The following is a 22,917-nucleotide window of genomic DNA, read 5'->3' on the forward strand; positions in this document are numbered from 1 at the left end:
AGTGAAATGCTTTCAGAGCAGGCAGCGGGGGGTGGGGAATCGTGCCTCCTTGGCCAGCTTCTCAGAACCCTCAGGGACACAACAGGACCAAGGGCAGACATTCCCAGGGGAGGAAACACAGAACCTTCCTGATACCCAGAGCTGCCCCATGTCCCCAAAGCCTCTCCACTGGAAGCTGCGTGACAGCCTGATGGAGACCTCACCCTGGGGACTGACTCACACAAGAGACAATCAGTGAACTAAAGAGCAACCTTTTTGTATCCTGCCTTGCTAATTCAATATTTTTAATTTTTATATGTTAATGTATTTTTTGGCTTTTAACTTGAAATTTTAACCTTTTAATCAACTGCTCATAGCTTAAAGAGTCAAATTGTTCTCCAAGGTTTGCAATGGGAACCAGTAGTTTCTGCCTCACTTCCCTCCTCTCCCCAGTTCCCACTTCCCAAAGCCTTTCACTTTAAAGAACAACATTCGTGCCCCAAATAAGGCAGTGGAAACCGAGGCATCAGTGAAGGGTTAGACGACGTACTGTCTGTATAACAATAAAAAAATCTCCAAGGGATGAGGGAGAGAGAAGGAGAGGGTAGGATGTGGAAGATTTCTGAAGAATGTTCCATGCCTTCCTCAATGGTTCTCCAGTAAGTCTGCCATTTTAAGAGAGAGCAGGGTGACACAGTTGGAATAAAAGCAGCAAAGGTAAAGTGGGGACCAGGTGGACACCTCAGAGCTGGTGGACTGTGTATGTTTTTGTGTGTGTGAGCCCAAGGTTTAACTTCCTACATACATGCCCCAAAGGGGAGTCTGGGAGAACCCAAGAGCCTGCACAGAATGCCAATCATCTGACTCAAGCTGCTCTGGGTTCTTCTGACCCTTTCTACTCCACCCGGGCTACGAGCCCACAGGCCCAAAGGCTGAGTCATAGCGTGCAGAGGTGCTGGGTGCCTGGTGGAGGCAGCGGGGCTGGCAACGTGCCTGGACTTTCACAATGGTCGGTACTCGTGTGGCCCACGGGGAAGTCACCAGTCACGGATTTGCATATGTGAGCGAGAAACACACACACCCCCCCGCCCCCCGGCGCTGGCCCCTCGAGCCTATGCCAAGTGACTCCGAGGTGCCCAGGGGATGTGAGCGTGTCCTGTGCCTCTCACCCGGGGCCAGGTGACTGAAACAGAGAGGAGATGGGGGATGTGCCCACGGACCTGCCGTCCACTCACCATCGTATTTCTGGTGTGGCCGCTGCTCTCCGGTGAAGAAGACCCCTCGGCGGGGACCAGTTCAAATTCAGAGGAGGTGTTCTGTGCAGAAAAAGGGAGTCAGGGGACACCTGGGAGAAAACCCCTTGCCCCTCCTCTATGGACCCTATAGCTGAAAGTGTGGAGGGGGCACAGAAGGGAGGAACCAAAAATCCCTTCTCACATCCAAGTCCTCTGGGCAGCCCCTCCGTGTGGGAGGTGCCAGCCCAGGCTGAGCTCACAAACCATGAAGCAGGAATAAATTCCAGCAAGTCTGCCGGCAGCCCACTGTGTGACTCGAGGTCACATTCTCCATGGCCAGTTTCCACATCTGTAAATCAGGGATACTGGGCTAGCTGACCTTCAAAGTACTTAGCATTTTTGGATCTTATCTTTTTTTAATGGCCTTGCACTTATAAAGTACTTTCATGAGGACTCCCCTGGTGGTCCAGGGGTCAGGACTCTGTAGGGCGCACAGGTTCTTGGAGAACTAATATCCCACATGCTGTGCAGCACAGCCAAAAAAAGAATAAAAATAAAATGTTTTCCTGAACTCCATTTTTTCTCCAAGCAACCAGAGGGAGTAGTCAGAAGGTTACATCCCCACTGGACAGAGGAGAAAACTGAGGGCCTCTCACTTATTATAATAAATGCAAAAGTAGGACTGCATTTCAAGGACCACAAATCCAACATCCCTGTGATGGCACCTGAGCCATGTCCCAGACCTAGGAGTCCCCGACTGGTTATCTGGGAAAAACAGGCAGCAGTGAGTGTGGCCACGGCCATGGCGGTCCTGTGCCTGCCTTGCCAACCCAGTCCCAGAGATCCCAGGGGACTGGACTGATCTGGGGTAAGTCTCAATGAGAAACTGGCAAACTTAGAGAGACTTTTTTAGGACACACACAAATCTAGGGTGAACTAGGACTCCAGACTTTGCCATGTCTCCCAGCCACTCCAAGTAGCAGATACTGGTTGTACAACCAACCGACGGGCCACTGGTCCCACTGGACCAACAACTGGCTCTGGGACTGCTGCTAAACCTGGTCGAACAAAGGTTAACTCAGCCTTCCCTTGTCCCAGGAAAGGGATCGAGGGATCTCTTGTGCTCAGCTTCTGCTGAGCCCCCCGGCCTCCAACTTTCTAGGCCTTGGCACTGCCCCAGAAAGTTTCCCTCTCCCCTCTACTCCTCCTCAGCTGTCCTACATGACCTCGAAAAACATTCTTCTCTCTCTGAATCTCATCTGTGGGATGGAGACTCTAAATGACATGACCACCCTGAGTCCCTTCCAGTCCTAGGATACCAAGTCGACCTTCTCAAGGCAAATCTGCAGAAGACAGTTTTGAAGCCCCTACTGAGAAGGTGAGCTGCCTGTCATGTCTGCCTACTTTCTGAGCACTGTGCAGTCGATACGTGCTTAACATTACACAACCAGGCAGATGGGAGGAACTCCTTGTGCATATCAGGGTTTTCCTGGTGAGAATTAACTCTGACCTTCATATGAAAATGAGGAAACCGAGGCCCCAGAGAGACTGAGATTAACTCGCCAATATCACCCAGCAAGTCAGAAACCAGGTTTCCTGACCCCAAACATTTCTCTTCCTATTCTGCCAACGGGACCTTGAGATCTAGGCAACTTTTTGTCATGATTCCAAATGCAACTTACACTGGATGGAGGTTTGGGGACTGGCTCTGGCTTGTCGCTTGGGTGTGCCGGGTCAGCAGGGGTTGCTGGGACAGCTGTGTCCTTTCCTGGAGAATTGACAAAACGTGTGTGAGAAGCAGAGAAAGAGGAAAAGCCCAGATGCCACCCCCTTAAGAATGGCCTTGGCCCGGAGAGTTCTCAGAGTTCCTTCCACTAGTCTGGGGAGATGTGAGGTGGTCCCAGGATGACGGCCCTGGAACAACAGGGCAGAACCTGGGCAGAGACCATCTTCCCTGCTCTCACTGGGAAAATCCCAAGGTGATCATTGCTCCTTGCTACTTTGGACCTACCTCAATAACGACACGGATGACAATTTACAATTAACAAAGTGTTTTTATATTTACTATCTTGGCCAATTCTCAAGACAGCTTTGTATCCCCATTTTAAAGGTAAGAAAACAGCCACAGAAAGGTCACCCATTGACCCCGCTGGCAACTGCAGAACTGAGCTCTCCCTCCCTGAATTCCTGGGGCTATTGTCCCAGGAAGCCTCCGGAGGGTAGCTGCATGGTTCCTTCCTGAGGTGAGCCTGGCATCCATTCAGGACTCAGAAAATACTATTGAAGATAGTAGAATTATATGTAACCTTGTTTTGTATTTTCCTAGTCTGTAAATGTGTTATCATACTTTCATAATTAAAAAAAAAAAAGAAAATACTATTGAATGGACAAGTGGAAGCTGGCAATGCCCGCTGCTTGCAGCATAGCAGACTCTGGGGTCATCACTCTCCTCCATGCGTCCATTCAGTAAATGTCACCAGCAGCTGAGTGGAAGCTTGGTACACTGGCCTGGGCTGAGGCTGCAGGTTACCTAACCTGCAGGAACCATCTGAGTCCTTTTCTTCCCTAGTTTCAGACCTTGCCCTGGATGTGGAGACATGCCAGAGGAACGCATGTGATTACACACAGGACTTTAACCCTAAGTCACATTCGGCACTTTCCTTTAATAGGCAGTATATGGACCTGACATCTGAAAGGTGCTGCTGCAGGCCGAGAGGCAAGCCCAGTTCTGCCATGGGCCTCAGCCTCCTCGCCTGTAAAATGGAAGCGGGGCAGGGTAGACCAGAGAGCTTCTGACTCAGATGCCAACTCTAGCAACCCAAAAGTGTTGCCTGGAGCGCAATGCCTGGCACATAGTAACTGCTCATCAAATATGTACTGAGTAAGTTATATTGATAAAGATCCTGAGCCCACATCCTGGAAGGAGTGGATTGTTGCAATCCATTTCTAATGTCTGTCAGGGTCTCAGGACTGCTGAGTCACCAGCCATTTCTGGACAAGATTATTTTGAGGTCCTTTCCAAATCTGACCTTCTGGGGGATGCTGTAGCCAGAATATGATTGGGAGGACAGTCTGCAGCCTAAGGATAGACAAAGGAGAGGTGGGTTTCTGACTCAGAAGGGACTCCTTGATTAAGGGCCTAGAGAGTGAGGGTATGGGCAGAGGACCGCCCAGGCTCCCCTCATACCTGCGAGCTCAGCCAGGTCACTGAAGGAGGCCAAAGAGGGAGATGGCGGTGGGAGTGGCTCACTGTCCTTGACCAGCTCCTCTGCCTTCTGCCGCAGCCTGGATGCTTCCATCTGGGACTCTTCCAAAAGTTCCCCTGGGGAGACAACGGGGGAAGGAGGAGCAAAATTACTCAGTTAAATATGCTGGCTCTCCACCCTGACCCCCTATGCCTATTCTGTCTGGGTTTGGTGCTCCAGGTCCCGGACTTCGCTCCCTGCATCACCTCGGGGGCTCCATGGGACACATATCATTCCAGCCCAAGGCCAGAAACAGCCTGATAAGGAAGAGGCCTTGAAACCAGAGGGAACGGAGCAGAGGGGAATCGGGAACAAACTTCTGGCCTCCAGCACCTTCTTCCTGCCCCATTCCTGCCACACCTGACTGAGGATTCCACAAAACCAGGGGCTCTTTCAGGCCCACCATCATGGTCCCAAGGGGGGCTACCCACAGCCTACAGCCTGCAGTCAGGGGCTCCCTGAAGAGAGGAGACCCTCCATAACATCAATCACCCACCACCCCTCTGGGCCTTGTTTGCCTTCTTGTATAAGTAGAGACAGGGAAACACCATCCCTCCTTCGCCAATCTGCCATTCCAAGGAGAGATCTGCCAAGCAGGGAGAACGCATTTGGGAAATTGGGAGCTATACTCAACTCCCAAAGCTCAAGGCCAGAGAATGGGGCAGCAAGGTGAAGGAAGAGCTTTAGGAATCTGGAGGAAAGGGTCCCCTTCTGCATGGGGAAATCAGTGAACACCTCTCATGGAGGAAGAGTCAGCATCTGAGCTGGGTGCTGACAGACGGGGACCGGTCAGCCATGTGGAGGGAAGCGGGCTAGTCCTGGGCAGTGGCGACAGCTTGGGTGAGAGCCGGGAATCAAGGGGTCTCCTCCTGCCCTGCTTCAGGCCAAGCTGGACTCCCTGCTCTAACACTTGGGGGCTGGACCCTGGTTGCCCTGGTGATGCCAGTTCTCCCCATTTTTGGTGCTTCTGGTAAACGGCCTATTCATGGATACTCCCCAGGTCTGCCAACTGGGCCTGCCGGCTCCCTCTCCACCACCCCACACCTCCTTCTCAGTCCCTCACAGTGTTCTGAGTCTGGTCATCAGGGTTCCGGGGTGCTGGGGACACAGGGCTGGGAAGACTGCCACCTTGCTAGAGGAGTGCACAGCGACGCAGCTGTAAGGAAGGAGCGGATGCTGGGCCAGGAGGGAGGGAGGGGACCTGGGCAGAAGCGTGCGCCAGTCAGCACTGCAGGCTGAGGGCGGAGCTCTGGAGGGAGAGGGCAGGGTCTGCTTTACCTAACATCTTTATCCCTTGCATTTTTTCCTTCAGTCGGGAATTCTCCTCCACTAGGCGCTCAAAAGCTGCGGACGCCTCTCCCAGAGGCACGCCGCCCCCAGGGTCGTAGATCCGGTATGGTCCTCTCCCTTCCATGAGGCTGGCTCAGCCCCTGCCGTGGTACCCGCCTGGCTGGAAGGACAACAGCAGTATGTCAGGGGGCTGGCCGAGCCACTGAAGCATCCTAGACAATCAATGCCCTGGAAGGCAGACCCCAGAACCCAGACGAGGACACAGCACCACAGGCTGGTCTGCCCATGGCACAGCAGGGCAGGATAGTCGCTTCCTTTGATCTGGGTACTCTGTCTCTATTCAGGTGACCTAAGAACACCACCAGTGTCTTTTGGCAGCCTCACTGCACCGCCAGTTCACTTGGAACAGCAGTCAACTGTGAGGTGCAATGTGGAGTATAAGAAAAAGCATTGGCCTGGGAGTCAAAACACGTGAACTTCATGTCCTACTGATGGGGTCCAGAAGAAGCAGGACCCTGAATTATTGCATCCCCAGCACCCAGCAGGATATTAGCTCTGATGGGAATGTCCAGTAAACACTTATCGAATGAATAAATAGTCTAGCTATTAACTCACTGTGGGATCGTGGGCAGTCCCTTCCCCTCTCTGAGGAGGGGAAATGAAAGTCTTACACTAAATCAGTGATCTTTAAAGTGAAATGTTGTGCCCAAAGGGATAAGCAAGTCATCCAATCTGAAGTTCCATTTATATGTACACTAGCTTTTCTAAAAGAAAGAAGAAAAAGAAACCCCCCTGACTAATATTTAATATACAAATTGACACTGTCACCCTCCTCCTTCCAGTTCTAATGAACAGATGGATTTTCCATCAAAGTACCATCTGCTTGTGCAGCAAGTGTTCTGCATTACTCTGTTCGATTTCACAGGCTTTATTTCATCTGAAACCTCTCTGCAAAGTGATTTCAGGAATCCGACTTCTGTGACAGTAGAGAAGCTTCTTTCTTGCATTCATTCACTCAACAATTATTGATTGAGCATCTGTTCTGTGCTGGATGCTAGTCTAGGTGCTAGGTAATTATCAGCAAACAAAATAGACCAAAAAAAAAAAAAATCCTTTTGGAGCTTACATGGTAGTGGTGGAAGAAGACAGACAATGAAAGAGATGAGCACCGTATTAGGGGTAATGGGAATATCTACAGACAGAAATTAAGCAGGAAGTATGAGGTAGGGCCTTAATTTTAAATGAAGGTGTCAGGAAAGGGCTCACAGGGAATGAGTGCTCGCCTTCAGGGCTCACCTGAAGGAGGTGAGGGAACTAGCCATGCAGATATCTGGGGGAATATTATTTTAGGTAGAGAGAACAGTAAGTGCAAAGGCCCTGAGGCTGAAAAACTGATTCAGCCTCCAGCCTTACAAAGACCTTACCAACCACAGAAGAGCTCCAAAGGTTTCCACCACCAGGGGCTCCAGAAGGACTTGGAGCCCCGATACCCCCCTCCCAAGGTCACCACCCCAAAGGCCAAAATGATCCTCAAAAGATCCTTTGAGCACCCACAAGTGCTTTACTAAAAGAAAAGAGTACAAAAAAAAAAAAAAAAAAGACTAATAATAACAGCTCATTCGTTAACCTACTTGCCAGGCAGTACATTAAATCCTTCAGCTGCATTATCTCAGTTAAGCTGTACAATGGCCTGAAAATATATAGTATTATCCTCACTTTATAATGGATGCTCAATGAGGTTAGAAAACTCAGACAGGATTACACAGCCAGCAAGTGAGGCAAGATGCAGATCCAGGTCCACCTAAGAAAGCTGAGTTGACCACCTGCTATTCTCACATAGCTCCCTCCAAGACTCAGGCCAGAGGGGCAACAGGCAAGTTCAAGCCTGTTTGTAAGATAACATGGAGCTCCTATCCAGTCACTCTGGGCTGTTTCCCTTGCCCTATAGCACAAGAGATAACAAGGATTTTGGCCACAGGGTCCCCATTACCCTGGGATGCCATGAGCCAGAAAGAAAAACAAAGTTCTGGGGAGTGGGACCCCTGTCCCCCAAAGACTGACAAACAAGAGGAACTCACACTTGTGAGCCACCGACACCCCACGGAGCCCCAGAGGCACAGGACAGCTGCCCACACACCCAACACAGAAGTCACCAGCTCACGGGGGACTTATTTTTAACTCAAAAGATCAACATTACACAGCAGAGCAAAGAAAGCTCTGAAGTGCTCACTGAATTAATTAAAAGACAGTGTGGGTAAGGCACCTGGCACAGTGACTGGCATGTAGCAAGGAGCTCCAAATGTTGGTAGATGTTGGGGGGGGGGGTTCCTACCTCTGTGCTCCCCTTTCTCCTGTGAGCCTCTCCAGCAAGCCCTTATGCCCAGAATGGAATACATATGACTGGGGTAAGTCTTTATGTATCTGACTGAAAACCTCCTGGAGGCAGGAGCATGCTCTCCTCATCTGTGGTGCCAGTGCAGGCCTGACACTTGGAAAGTGAGAGGTGACTGACAGCTGAATGGAGTCCACAGATGGGGAGATCGCAACCTGAAAGGAACCCTAAGCACCTCTGGTGATAAGTGACAGCGGGTGTCTGGGTTCCTGCTCACCACTCCACACTCACCCTGCATGGAACTCACAATTGACAATATGTGATAATTTGGGAATATTTTTGCTCCACACTTGGCTTGCCCAATAGATTAGAAGCTCCAGGAGAGCAGCCACCAAGTCCATCTGGTCTACCAAGGTGTCGTCAGCGTGGTCCAGAACAGAGCCTCAGTAAATCTTTAATCAGAGCAGAGAGATGGAAAGGACCAGAGGAGCCCTTGATCCCACACTCGCCTCCTGAGAAGCCATGTGCAAACATCCTGAGAGCCTAACTGTGATCCACTGACCAGAGACACCGGGACAGCCATACACTTTTGGATCAAGCCCGGCACAGCCACGCTGCCTCAGAGATGCCCAGATGTAACACCAAGCAACAGAGCAGGAGGCAGGACCCAGGAACTGAAATCCCACCTTCACAGTCTCCAAACCATGCATGCTCTCCCTCAGCACTGGGAAGCCTCCAGGGAAGGGGGCTCAGGGGAAGCAGCTGAGGGGCAGGCAGGCTATTCTCTCGACTCCAGCCTGGGTGGGCAGAGCTGGGGGCAGGGGGAGAGCACAAGCTGCAGGCAGAGGGAGCCCAGAGCAAACAGCCTACTGTGAGAAAGTCTTCCCTGGAGACCAGAAGAGCTACCCAAAGGACAGCTTGGACTTCTGGAGGCAAGAAACACAAAGAGGGGAACAGGGAATTTCCACATCCCACTGACCTCATGCCCAGATGGTCAGCGGCAGTTTCAGGATGACTTCCGGGCAGATGGGAATTCTCCTCCTGGTCTGTGTGGTTCTGAGAGCTTTCCTAGAGAGGGGACTTATTCCCAGGATGACAGAGATGGACAGGAATTTCCAAGGACAACGAGGCCAAGTCCATTACCAGGCGCCCCAAGGCTCCTGGAATGAGGGCCTGCGTCATCATCCTGTCTCCCACGCTGACGGGACATTTCCCTCCATCACAGACCGAGGAATGGGCGTAGACAGGGGAAAGGAGGTGCTGACCCCACCCCTCATGTCTCGCTTGGGGCAGTACTGGAGCTCAGCGCCTAGGCATCGCGGGACATGAGCTCATCTGACCCTCACTCAGGGTGTGAGGGCAGCAGTCAGGCTCCGGAGCATGAAGACCAAGGTCACACACAATGTCAGGATGGAGCTGGAAGGGCCCTGCTCTCTCTCCAGTCTGCCTCTGCCCCATCTCCATTTTTGTTCCTGCACTCACTCACTGCACTGCAGATCCCCCTCTCCGGTTCTTGCCAAGTCAGCATGGACTCTGGGTCCACCTGGGCCTGGGTCTAGCAGCTACAGATCAGGTGACCCACCAGCAGGAGACACCAATCCACCGTGCAAAAAACAGACACAGCTGGGGGTGAAGACACAGGCAGCTCAGACCTTCTTCCAAAACAAGATCCTGGTTCAAGGTTGGGGGGCGGGGTCCCCACAGCCCACCCTGAAAAACCTGGGGGCGCCCCCTGGAACCAGAAAGGCCTGGTTTGGGGGCAGAAAAGGGCCCAGACAGATGGCTGGTCAAGCAGTGACCACAGAGTGTAGAGATGAAGATGATGCTATTGAAACTGAAGGAGCCAGAAGAGGAGGAGGAGACAGCAGCTGAGGGGATGGAGGTGGGGTGAGGAGGGAGGGGTGAGTAGGGGTCGGAGGGTGGGGATGGGGAAGATGGGAAGGAGTAGGGGTGGGTGGGGCATGGGCCCAAATCGCAACCTCCACCCAAGGCAAAGGTTGAAAAAGGCTAGGTTCAAAATGAAGTTTTCATTCCAGTTTCTGCGCTGAGACACTTCAGTCCATCAGAGGCTGTCTTTCAATTAGCTGTGTGCTGGTGCCAGGAGTAGGGGCTCCCAGGGTCCCCAAATGATATGAATTTGTTTAGTAACATTTGCAAAATCGCTATGATTTCTCAAGCATGTTTTTCCACTGGATTGTCAAGAGAGCCATGGGAAGAAGGCAGGACTGACATCTGTTCCACAGGTGAGGAAACTAAGGCCCACTTGGCAGCTTAGCCTGATCTAATGCCACTGGGCACTGGCTGCATCCTGAGGCCAGCCAGACCCTGCGGCTCTGGGGGAAGTGAAGTTCTCGCTAGCCCAGGAAGGACAGCCTGAGTAGATCTCTGGCACTGGGAACTGGGAGGACACAGTGGCCAGCAGCGACCTCTCCAGGGAACGGCAGGGGCTGCCAGGGATGCTGGTGGGTAGGGGTGACAGTGTGGCGAAGGGAAGGGTCTCCAGAAAGAAGGCAAGGACAGAAAGTCGGAAGTCCTGGCATCTACTCTATTGCACACTCTGACGGCCACGGGGGCAAGCTGTCCATTCTGTGCACCTCAACTCCCTCACAGGCACAGAGGGAGGAGCCTGGACTAGACAGAAACTGAGTGATGTCTTCATGCTGGCCTAAGGGTCCATGGAGACCCAAACTCTGGGAGTCAGCCACAAGGTAAGAAAGAGCGGGGGACCCAGCACACACGTACCAGATGGTACAGCCCCAGATCAGGAAGAAAGGGTCCCGACAGGGCAGGATCAGAGACAAAAGCAGATGGGGCACACGGGGTGCAGCAAAGAAGGGGGAGCCCAAGGGCATGATGAGGCCCTGAGCCGGAACCCTTCTCACACGCTGCCCCAGGGCCTTGCCCTGGTCCCTGCTTTGCCCACCCCTACAGGCGGGGTGACACTCACCAGCCCCTCACCTTTTCTGAGCCTCATCTGCAAAACAGAAAAAATAACAGAATCCACGGACATCAGATTAAAGAAACTAAATGAAACAATATGTGTACAATTGGAAGGGAGTTCTTACTTATTTCCTGATTATTTGATTTATTTAATAAAGAAATGTATTCATTTTATAATAAGATTTCCTAAATGATAATAATTATAATAATTCACAAAGTACCTGGCACTTAGTAGGTTCTTACTAAAAGGCTGAGGCAGCCCCTAACTGCCCAGCTGATGGGTTGTGGCATCCACTTAGTTCTTGTGAATTGCAAATAACTGTAAGCAGGAACACCGGGACAACACCACAGCTGGTGAAACTGAAGCTATGAGAAGCCCTTGGACCAAGGCCACGTTCACAAAAGATCAGGAATCATCTGAGCCTCAATTTCCTCAATGGTAAATGGGAATATCCTGCAAGTCCCCCAAGGGCTGACGGGAAGTGAGGCATTATGAAACATCTCGCAAACTAAAACAAAAATCTTCCCACTTCCACACTTCACGATGACCTCCAGACCACTCCACCCATTTCACAATCAGGGAAACTGTGGCTCCAGGTCCATCTATCAAACAGCGGGCTGAGTCTTCTTGATGACTGTCAGAGACACGGCACCTACTTTAGATGGTGTATACCCAAGAAGCCCACCCTGGCATCTCACTAGTGAGAGGCCAAGGATTTAATCAGTCTTTCCAAACAACTCAGTAAGAAAGAGGCTGCAGGCATGGAGTGTAATATGAGGACTGGGCGGGGCTCAAGAATCATGGGATCTAGTGGAGGTTGTTGTTGTAGTCGCTAAGTCATGTCTGACTCTTTGTGAACCCATAGACTATAGCCCGCCAGGCTCCTCTGTCCATGGGATTTCCCAGGCAAGAATACTGGAGTGGGTAGTCATTTCCTCCTACAAGGGATCTTCCCGACCCAGGGATTGAACCCACGTCTCCTGCATTGGCAGGTAGATTCTTTACCACTGACCCACCAGGGAAGCCCTCTAGTCTAGATACACCATGGCAAATATCTTCCATCACCTGGCCTCAGTTTTCTAAAAGGAGCAGTTGTTGACAATAGCAATAATACAATATAAGGGGGCAGACTAGACAATTTTTAAGACCTCTTCTAGTTCTAACATTTCAGAACTTGCAATATATTGCCATCCATTTCTAAAATCTTCTGATCTTGAAAAGGCTACTCTCCCCAGCTCAGAAGCTTCCTAGGAGGTTCTGTGGTAAAGAATCCACCTGTCAATGCAGGAGACAGGGATTTGATCCCTGGGTCAGGACGATCCTTGGAGTAGGAAATGGCAACCCATTTCAGTATTCTTGCCTGGAAAACCCCATGGACAGAGGAGCCTGATGGGTTACAGTCCATGGGGTTGCAAAGAGTAGGGCATGACTGAGCACGCACACACATGCATCCTAGCTCCCATCCCTCCCAATGCCCAAGTGGATATCCTGCCTCATGAACCCTCCTGCAGTGCTCTCAGGGGTGTGTCGCCTTCCCAAGAGTAGTTGGAAACCCCCGGATGATATCTGCAGCCCTTCCCCAGGTCCTGCCCTCCTCCCTGGTCTGCATCCAGGCTCCAGGTCAGCCTGAGTGCCATGTCTCTCAAGCACAGCTGGCATCTCCCATGTCCTTCCTCCCCCCTCCCATCCACTGACTCACCCACAGAGACAGCCCCACTGTCCCTACTTAGCCTCCAAGATCCAAGCTCTACACTACCAGCCGAGGCACAGTAGGGAGGACCGGGCCATTAGTTGGCTGAAAACTGCATAAGAGGACCAAGGAGCATCTAACTAAAGCTAGGATAGGCCCCGACAGCTCTGTGCTCCCATATGCCAGGCACTGCACTGCGTCATTATGCACAGTATTCCCTCATTTTCTTACCACACAGAGATGAAAATTCTTATCCCTATTTCCCAGCAAGGAAACCAATCCTCTTGGCTGGATGGCATCATCTCTATTTTTCAGATGAGGAGGCAGACTCAGACAAGTTAAGTCATCTGCCTGAGGAAACACAGGTGGTTAGTGGCAGAACAAAGAATCCAGCCTCATTCTATCAGACTCCAACACCAGTGCCCTTTCCACTGGCCGGCACTGATGGAGAGGCACAGGCTGAAGCTCAGGGGGAGGCACCAGTCCTGCTGTCCCAGGACCCGGAACATGCCCCCGGGTCCCGGCCGCTGCCTCTGCGTGTCACTAACTCTGCGTGAGATCAGGTGTCTGCCCTTGACTGCCAGCAGTCACCAGGGCTTAGAGTCTCAGGTTGAAAGGAAGCTCAGGGGAGATTCAGACCATGCTTATCCAGCCCCCAGGAGAGCCAGGGGACTCTGGTTGACCATCTCCAGTGACCCAGACCAACTTCCTCCCCAAGGAGCACCCCCAGGCAGCCAGCGCTAATTGCAGTGAAGCTGCTCCCAGTTCTGCTTCCACTGCCCCTGCTGTGCCCTCTGGGGTCCCTGAGAATAAAGAACAAGATGCCCCTCTTCTCCATCTCAGCCCTGAGCAGATTTGGAACCTGCAGCACTCTAGAAGCAGACTAGCCCTTGTTCTCCCTGCACTGTTCTCCGCAGGGACAGGCTTCCGGACCCCACCCCACCCAGCTCCCTCCACTCCCACCCTATCTGTAGCTGACCTTGAAAATGGACAACACTCCAGATGTGGCTTGCCTGACCAAACAGAGGAACTTTCATCTCCACTCTTTTAGGTATTATGTTTCTACTGATGTAGCTGTGTAGACATTTGCTTTTCTTATACCTGGTTCACCCACAGTAAAGAATGTCCGTTCACAATTATGTCAACAATCAAGCTTGGTAAAGCAACTATACTTCAATAAAAATTAATTTTAAAAAAATCAGGTTTGTATGGCTGAGATGAAAGTTATCTTGTAAAAAAGTATGCTTGAGGAAGTTTCAATTATTTAAAGAGCTGAGGTAACTCATTCAGTAACCACCTATTTAAGAAGCTAGAAATTTCTGTATCACTATACACAGAGACTGGACAAAGATGTACACTGACACAAGGTTTGTAATAGCAAAAATGTCCTGAATGTTCATCAAGAGGGGACTAGTTTAATAAACTATGGTGCATTCATTCAATGGAATAGTACACAGTCATCAAAAAGAATGGGCAGACTGCTTTGCAATGACAAAAAGATGCCCATAAAATACTGTTAAGGCAAAAAGCAAAGTATTGATGTATAATTAGATGTTATTTATCCTGTTACACACATTTATACACACACAACTACATGTGTGAGTGTGTATGTGTGTGTGTATGTGTGTTAGTGTTAGTTGCTCAGTCATGTCCGACTCTTTGCAAACCCATGGACTGTAGCCTGCCAGGCTCCTCTGTCTATGGGATTTCCCAGGCAAGAATAATGGAGTGGATCCGGGGGATCTTCCCGACCCAGAGATCAAAATCAGGTCTCCTGCATTGCAGACAGAGAGTTTCAACATTTGAGCCACCAAGGGAATCCTGTATGTGTGCATAAGCATACATATACTATAAAATCTTACATATGCATAAGAAAAGGTCTGGAAAGATACACACCAAACCACTGCTAGTAGTCAGCTCTAGAGAAGGACTTGGGCTAGGGGATTGGAATCAAAGGAAACTTTTATTTTAAAAATTAGATTTTTTTTTAACTCTTTACAAGGGTAATCTAGCCTGTTCTATTTTTAAAATTGATTTTAAAAAACAGGCAGGGGATTTCCCTGGCAGCCCAGTGGTTAAGAATCTGCCTTCTAATGCCAGGGACACAGGTTCGAGCTCTAGTGGAGAACTAGAATCCCACATGCTGCGGGGCTGTTAAGCCTGCCAACCACAACAAAAGATGCCACAATGAAGATGCCATGTGCAAACTAAGACCAGACACAGCCAAAGATAAATGAAATAAATCTTAAAAAAAAAAAAAAAAAAAAAAAACAGGCAGAAGAGAAGAAAGAGAAAAAAAGACAACTTTCATTTTCTACTTTATACCTTTAGCTTCCCTTGAGTTTTTGGAGTTTTTTTCCTCCAATGAGCACATGTTATTTTGTAACTCATTTAAAGGGAGAGTTGACTTTGTTTTTAAGTTGCTTGACAAAGTCAGAACAAGAAGGAAGGGCTATTGTTCCTTCCTATTGGAAGGGCACTAAATGAGGCTGGTTGGCCGAGGGCAGGGATGAGAGCCTCCTTATTATGAATCTGCTTCCTATGTACAGACAGGCTATAGGGACTAGTTCACAACTCAGGAGGGACTTCATCACCTGAACCAAAGAACTTATTCATTAGTAAAATCAATGGTCTTTCTCAATTCTAACAGTCTGAGATGTACATTGTTTCATGATAAATAATTCACATATACACAGGAAATTCCTGTCCTCTAATTTCTTTCTGGGAAATATTTGACCAAAGTGAAATTAATAGAGAAAAAAAAATGTAGGTGACTAGTTATCATATAAAGATGTAATAAAGCAGCTAACAGAATGTTTAAGAAAAAATCAAGAGGTAAAGTCCAGGGTTGAGTTTTCTAGTCAAGGAATTTGGCAGATGGAGAGTTGGCAACTGTAGATTGTTTCAACGTGGAACTTTCCAGAAAGGATCTAGCTTCAGGAAGGTCAAGGCTGGGTCTGAGGCAACAAAGGTGGGAAGAAAAGCAAGACTCTGGTGTGGGAGCAAAGGTGAAGCTTCCTGTCCACTGCCCGTGGGCCCTCACATGGGGCCTTCTACACCTGCTTTGCTGGAGAGGAAGCCAAGTCCAGACAGGTGCAGAGCTGGGCTCAAGGTGGCCCAGTTCCCAAGGACCAAGCAGAATGCCCCCAGTGATCATCAGTCCCCAGCATGGACTCACCACTGCCAACAGCCCCCTAAGAAGGGCTGAGAAAGCAGCCCAATCAACTCCAGCCTGCTAGCCTTCGCCTCCACACAGCTCCTGGGATCCACTGATGCACCTACTCCATGCCTAGAAGCCTGGCTTCCCCACCCACCCACACCTCAACTCAGCAGCTGGCACTGCTGACCCAGGAGGAGCCCCTCGCCTACCAGCTATAGGGTCAAAGGGCACTAGGCCAACCCTGGGCCTAAAGGGAAGGGAGACTCAACTGTCCCCCTGTGTACTTGTGCCCAAAATGCCCAAAGCTGCTTCCAACAAAGGCTTTCTCCAGCCCTGTAACTCCCTTCTCCATGGGGGAAGATGACAACTTTTGAGAATTCCCCTCATACCAAATATGGTGAAAAGAGGGTTTCTGTGAAACCAGGGTTCAGATCCTGGTTCCGCTCCCTCACCAAGTGACCCTGAGCAGACCTCACTTTCCTGGTTTCCTCTCCCCAAGGAAATGCTATGAGGACCAACTAGAAACCGCAGAACTCCCTGTAGACCTTGAAGCGCTAACCCAACAGGAGCCATAATGGCTAGGAAGAGAACAGCTTCCCGGGACTACCAACCAGATAAAAGCCATAGACATCCTGTTTTAACAGTGAAGACTGGAAATAAGCTAATGAAGAAGAAAATGAATAAAGACACCGGGGCGGTTTCATACCAGCGAATGCTAATACTATGCTGTTTAGTCACTAAGTCATGTCCGACTCTTTGTGACCCCATGGACTCTAGTCTTCCAGGCTCCTCTGTCCATGAGACTTTTCAGGCAAGAATGCTGGAGTGGGTTGCCATTTCCTTCTTCTGGGTATCTTCCCGACCCAGGGATCAAATCCACATCTCCTGTTTGACAGGCAGATTCTTTACCACTGAGCCACTAGGGAAGCCTCTATAAACACTATACAGCTGTGAAAAACAAATAGGCCAGAACCAGAGATCCAAACAGGGATGAGATTCTCAAACATAACAAGCAAAACAAGCAGGCTGCAGAAGAACACAGTAGGAAACATTTAAGTAACGTCTTAAAACATATAAAACAATATTACATATTGTTTAGGGATATATATATTTATAATATCCATAAAACCGTAGAGAAATACAAGAGAATAAACTCTAAATTTAGAACCCTTGTTACTTCTGGAAGAGTGGGGAAGGAGATGATCAGGGAGAAATTTCAACTGAACAGAAAATAGGTTATTTCTTAAGCTGAATGGTGGCTCTCCCAAGTGTCTGCATGTTACCCTCTGTGTCTAAAGATTCCTTTGCATTTTCTAAAAGTCAAAGCTGCCATCCTTAGACTCCTGTTCCTCTTCCCAGAGACTGGGATCGGGGTGTGGGGGGTGCTGCATCCCAGAGGCAGAAGTGGGGCTGTGGCAAGACCAGAGTTCCTCAGACCACAGAGATGAAGCTGACCAGGATCATGGTCTGCCAACCAGCCGAGAGTGGTGTAAGCCTCCTCCACTGTGGGTGGAGACCAAACCAAGGGCCCCTGACTCATGGGACACCCCCACGCCCGCCCTAAAAATACCAGCTCTGACCGCTGAGTAGGACGCCTTGGTGACATGACTCCCGTAGCATCCCCAGCCCTCCCCGACTGCCCCCACCGCCCACACACACCCCTGCCTGGGCCACCGGCCTGTCCACCAGCAGGTGCTCAAGGACAGAAGGAACAGCCCCAGGGTGAGGTCCCTGGGGAGACAAGAGCTCAGCGCTGCCTGGGGACGGCCCCTGGACAAAGAGCCACCGCTCCTCAGCCCAGTCATCCGTTCCTATCAGAAGAGTGACTGACTCCTGGGCTGGTCACAGGGCGGGCGCAAATAAAAACTTCCTGCCAGCGGCCAGGCCGTGGTGGCTGTACCTTCCTTCTGGCAACGCTTCATGGAGCTGCTGACACTCTCCAAAGAGGAGTAGGATAAAGGAGGGGCAGCAGCAAGAAGCCAGGAGGTGGGGCAGAGAAAGGCCTGGCCCAGCAGAACTCCGAAACCGCCGGGGCCAGAGAAGGCAGCCCAGTCACTGGGCTACAGTTTTCTGGAAGAGACAGCCTTGAGACATCTGTCAGTGCAGTTCCCTCATTCTCCAGCTGGGACACCAAAGCCGAGGGAGGGAGACTCGCCCAAGGCTGCAGGGACAGTGGAGACAGAGAGGCGAGGAAACCTGGATCCTCTGTTGGCCAGCTGTCCACTCTTCTTACCATACCTCCTACTGTCCCCCCTCTTCTTCCTTCCTCCCTCCCTCCAAGGGCTCAAGTGAGCCATGAGCAGAGGGGAAAAAAGGGGGCAAGAGAGGAGGTGGGCCCACCGCAGCGAGCCACCTGTAACAGCACTGGAAGGGGCCGCCCACAGAGCACTCCCTGACGCTGTGGTGGGGACCGGGGAGGCTGGCTCATCACCTGTGGGGTGCTGGGTGCTGTTGAGGAAATTTGGGCCAGATGTCCTCCGCAGCCTCCCACGTATATACTTCCACTGTTCCAAAGAGGGATGAAAGGACGTCTGAGATACCACAAAGGACGATCCATCCAGAGAGGACAGAGCACGGTCCAGAGGTGGCAGAGGATGAAGGGCAAGTTATGCTGAAGCCTGGAACACCTGACCTTCCTCATCACCTCCTCCTGAAATCCCTTCAACATCCTCAAGATCAGCACTGTTAGTAAGACTGATGTTCAGCAGCTGGCAGCGACGGATCACTTACACTGTGCCAGCCCCATGCCAGCCCTGCGCTGAGTGCTTGACAGGCACTGTCTCATTCATGTGCACCCCTCTGGAGGCAGCACTTACATCACAGAATCTTACAGATGAGGAAGCAGGCGCAGCCCCCGTCCAGGTGTGCTAACTCTAAATCAGGCACACCACATCGTGGGTTCTCAAAAAGCAGCTGGTCTGGCAGCCCCAGCATCGCTGCCACCAGCTGGCTGAGCCGCTCTGGGGATGCGGCCCTGCAGTCTGTCTAACAAGCCACCCAGGGGATTCTGATGCATGCTCAGGTTTACCAACCAACTGCTCTGATCACTTCCCAGTGCTGCCGACAGAGCGGGGAAAAACTGACACTTCTCTGCCTGGCAGTCAAGACTTTAGGGTTTTTCCTAGCCCAATTGGTCAGCTCCCCCCAACCCAGGAGAGCCTTACCCCAAATCCTCTGCCCAGTTTCCTAAGTTCCAGAAGGAGCTCTGTACCTCATCACCTTGGTTGGGCCTGGCCTTGAAGTCACTGCCCTACAGAAGCCCCCTGATCACCTGGCACCCCCCAAACTGCATCACACCCCACTCAGACTCAGTGCCAGGCAACTGCTGGGACACTACGCCTTCCAGCTAGCACTTAGGGCACATTTCTGCCCAGTCCACAACATGTTCCTGGAGGATGGAGAACCATGAGCACCATGCCACTCCACACAGCACCACGCCAGACTGTCAGGACCTGTTTGCTGACTATCCGGAGGAAAAAATAATGTCTTGGGAAGCAACTTCTAGCTCTCACCCCAACTCTGCCACTAATTCTCTGGGACAAGGGCCTTCCCATCTCTAGGTCTCAATTTTCTTATCTGTGAAATGCACCATTATTCTAGTTTCTTCTACTCTACTCATCCTTTGAACAAACCCAGCAGTCTTACCCCAGACACTCTTATCTAGTGACAGGAATGTACATGTGAAGACTAAAGAGGTCGTTGCTCCCACCCTTCCACTCCAGGAAAAGAGAAAGACAACAAACAAGCAAACACTAAATATTACTGTTTCCCAGACACATACAGTGTCTCCGCACACACGTTCTCATTTGCAAATAAGCACGGTCATTTCAAGGTATGATGAGTGTATTAAAAATATATATAATAGTAATATGACAGAAAGTGAAAAAATGAGTTACTTTGCATAGAAAGGTCAGGGAAGGCCCCTCTGAGGAGGTGACATTTGAGCCGAGACTTGACAGATAAGGAAGAACCAGGGTGGAAAGAGCTGGGGAAAGGTGTTTCAGGCAGAAGCAACAATATCCACAAAGGCCTCAAGCAAGAATAAACTTGCCATGTTGAACAGGGGAAAAAGCAGGCTGCTGTGGTTAAATCACAGTGAGTGTGAGAGTAAAACAGAACCCAGGAGAACCCAGAGAGGGAGGCCAATAGCCAACCTCTTACAATTCGGTGTTCAAATCAGGTCGGCCAACCCAACCCAGGACATCCGGGGCCCAAGTCACAGGCAGGACTGGGGGGTAAGGGTATGAGTCAGACCCCATGGCTTCCTGGGGCCCCAAAGGCCCTGGTGTGGGAATAGGGGCAGGCAGCAACCCTCAGCAGGAGTGCCATGCCATGCCCACGGATGCCCATGGGGCATCAGATTCACCTAAGTATGTAGAACACAGGACACTCAGGGCTGCTGCCTCCAGAGGGACATGATCAGGTGCTTCCATGAAGTGCCAGGCCCTGATCACATTATTTTTCCAGGACACAGCCAGGATAGTGGAAAGGAAATAGTGCTCAGGGTTCAAGGCTTACTAGTCTTGGGCAAGTCTTAACCTTCTGGGGACTCCGTTTCCTCATCTGAAAATTGAGGCTACTAATCATGACTCTCTCCTAGGGTTGTTGAAAGTTTAAAAGAGATACTAAACATAAAGCACTGTGACTGGCACACAGTTAAGTGCTGATAAATGTAAGCTGTTACCATTACCCTTATTGGTTTTTCACTACTTCAGTTCTCTCTGCTGTAAAACAAGGATGTTAATACATCATAGGATTGCTAGGAGCCTGAGCTAATAAATATTCCAGCCTCCTAATGCAGTATCCATTGTTAGGAATGAAAAAAAAAAAGACAGTCCTCTTTCCGGATCTCTCATCAGGTGCTGAATTCCCCTTTACCATACCACATTGTTTGGAAAATGAGTAAGAGCTGATTAAATTACATTTTGACAATACTGTGAAATAAAAATGATGCATTAGGAATCCACAGATTTCTCTGCACTGTCATTCTGCAAGGGGGTGGGGATAAACATTGCTGATTCTTCTGCATCACACACAAAAGTCCCCCCCCAACCAAAACAGTCTCACCCGTCGCACAAAATTCCCACCCACAAAATTCCCATACAATTAATGAATGTACAATACAATCACTTTCATGTACACACAACCTTGCACTCTCCTGCAGATAAATATTCTACAGTGGAAAACACACACGTGTAGAAACTCCACACCCAAAATCGCTCCCCCAAACTCACTACAGCTGCCCTGCAAATGCACCCAAATGTTGCCTCCAACAGAGGGCAAAATATTTTCAACAGGAACAGTAAGTACAGAACGAAATCTGTAATTAAACGCTAGAGTTCAAATTCTAACTGTGCAACTCTCTAACTATATGACTCCAAATGCCTCAGTTTCCTAAACTGTAAAATACGTATAATAATAATCAAATTCGTTTTGAGGGTGACAGTGACAAGTGAGTTTAATACATGTAACGAGTTAAGATCAGCACTTGGAAAGCGCCCAACAAGCTATTTCCCTCTTCATTACAGTGTGCACACTGCTTCCAAAACTGGTCTCCCATACTGTAAACAGATCCACGCCCGCACACACACACCCACCCCGCCGGTCTGCACGCCTTGCACATCCACTGCACGCTGGTTCCAGACGCGCTCGCCCACTCAGTGCGCACGCGCGCCCACCACCCTCCGCGCGGGTCAGGGATTCCCCACTCAGCCGGACCTCGCCACCCTCGGAGGCGCCGCGTGCCTCGAGGCTAGCCCTTGAGCCAAAAAGCCAGGCCACCAGGCCGGGCCTGACCTCCCCGCGCCACGCCCGGTCACTGCCGAGACTCGGAACGGCCCAGTCTCGGGTTCCCTTCCGTTCCATCCCCGCTCCGCCCAGCCGGCTTACCTGAGGGTGGGGACCCTGGGAGACAGCGCCCCGTTCTCCGCGTCCAGTCCCGAGTCCAGGGACAGAGTAGAGGCCCGCGCCAGGATCTGGCCTCACAGCATTCAGCAGGATCCCAGCTCCGGGCTGGGGGACCTGGCCAGGGACTAGGAAGTGCTGGGGGCCGGGCCGCCCCACCCCTGGGAAAGTCCCCAGCGATTGACAGGCCGCTTGCCCAATCACGCGGCGCCGTCTGGGCTGGCCCGCAGCCGCCGGGGTGGGACCCAGCGAAGTAAACAGCAGCCACCGGAGGTCAGGGGGCCGGAGAGAGTCTGCAGATTGGCCGCCAGAGTCCCGTCCCGCTGGCCGGCCCCTAAGTAGCCTCCGGGCCACCCCTCGCGGCACTCCCAGCTGCGGAAACTCCGGGCGCCAGAAAGGGACCACCCCGAAAGCCGGAATTTCAGAGCAGAGACGAGCCGCAGAGATCACCCACCCCTTCCTTGGGCCGAGGGGCACGCGGACTGGAGCGCGGGGAGGGGATTTGCCAAAAAGCAGTAAGCATTTGTAGCTGAGCCAAAGCTAGAGCTCCGGGTCCCAGAGTTCGGTCCCAAGACTTCTTACAAGAGCTCACGGAAATTCTGAGCTGAAAGTACCCTTAAAGAATCTTACTGTCACAGCTGACGTTTTTTGTGCCCTTACAAGCTTCAGATTTGGTAACCTTTATTTAATTTGCTCAGCCACCCTAGTGAGATGGTTTTCTATCCCCACCCCCACCCCCCCACTTTTATTTTAAGCCATAAATTAAAATACAAGGGACAGGGAGATTAGAAGACCTCAGTAAGTGGCTGAACCAAAGTTCAAACCCAAGTGGGCAAATCCGGAGCCCACCTCCTACCGTCTACCTTTACCTGGGTCAGATCATGCAAACAGGCTGTGAGTCCCCAGACCTGGCCGGAGCAGTAACATGGTGAAGATTGGGAACACTTGTTTTTTTAAGCCCATCATTTTATTTAAAAGAGGGTAAATTTTAACTTCATAAAGTGGAAGGGCCTGGACTTCGCTGGCAGTCCAATGGTTAAGATTCAGAGCTTCCATTGCAGGGGGCACAGATTCCATCCCTGGTAGGGGAATTGAGATCTCACACACTGATTGGCAAAAAAAAAAAAATCTTTTTAAGTAA

General features: G+C 50.7%; 1 protein-coding gene across 9 annotated transcripts in view; it reads right to left on the reverse strand.

The window, feature by feature from the left end:
• Nucleotides 1–22,917, reverse strand: part of TNIP1 (TNFAIP3 interacting protein 1) — a 50,311-nt gene that overhangs the window by 22,513 nt on the left and 4,881 nt on the right. For 6 of the 9 annotated variants that reach the window (XM_070465661.1, XM_070465656.1, XM_070465660.1 and 3 more), the window contains exons 1-5: nucleotides 21,762–21,941; nucleotides 5,738–5,909; nucleotides 4,402–4,536; nucleotides 2,897–2,982; nucleotides 1,215–1,295 (exon numbers count right to left, since the gene is read on the reverse strand). In XM_070465661.1, the coding sequence (XP_070321762.1) occupies nucleotides 1,215–1,295; nucleotides 2,897–2,982; nucleotides 4,402–4,536; nucleotides 5,738–5,873 (438 nt within the window). In that variant the 5' untranslated portion in view covers nucleotides 5,874–5,909; nucleotides 21,762–21,941. Of the gene's footprint in view, nucleotides 1–1,214; nucleotides 1,296–2,896; nucleotides 2,983–4,401; nucleotides 4,537–5,737; nucleotides 5,910–21,761; nucleotides 21,943–22,917 lie in introns of those variants that run through there. The other 3 variants (XM_070465657.1, XM_070465654.1, XM_070465659.1) reach the window with 3 other exon arrangements.

The sequence above is a fragment of the Odocoileus virginianus genome, chromosome 3 (assembly GCF_023699985.2).
Source record: "Odocoileus virginianus isolate 20LAN1187 ecotype Illinois chromosome 3, Ovbor_1.2, whole genome shotgun sequence".
Taxonomy (NCBI): domain Eukaryota; kingdom Metazoa; phylum Chordata; class Mammalia; order Artiodactyla; family Cervidae; genus Odocoileus; species Odocoileus virginianus.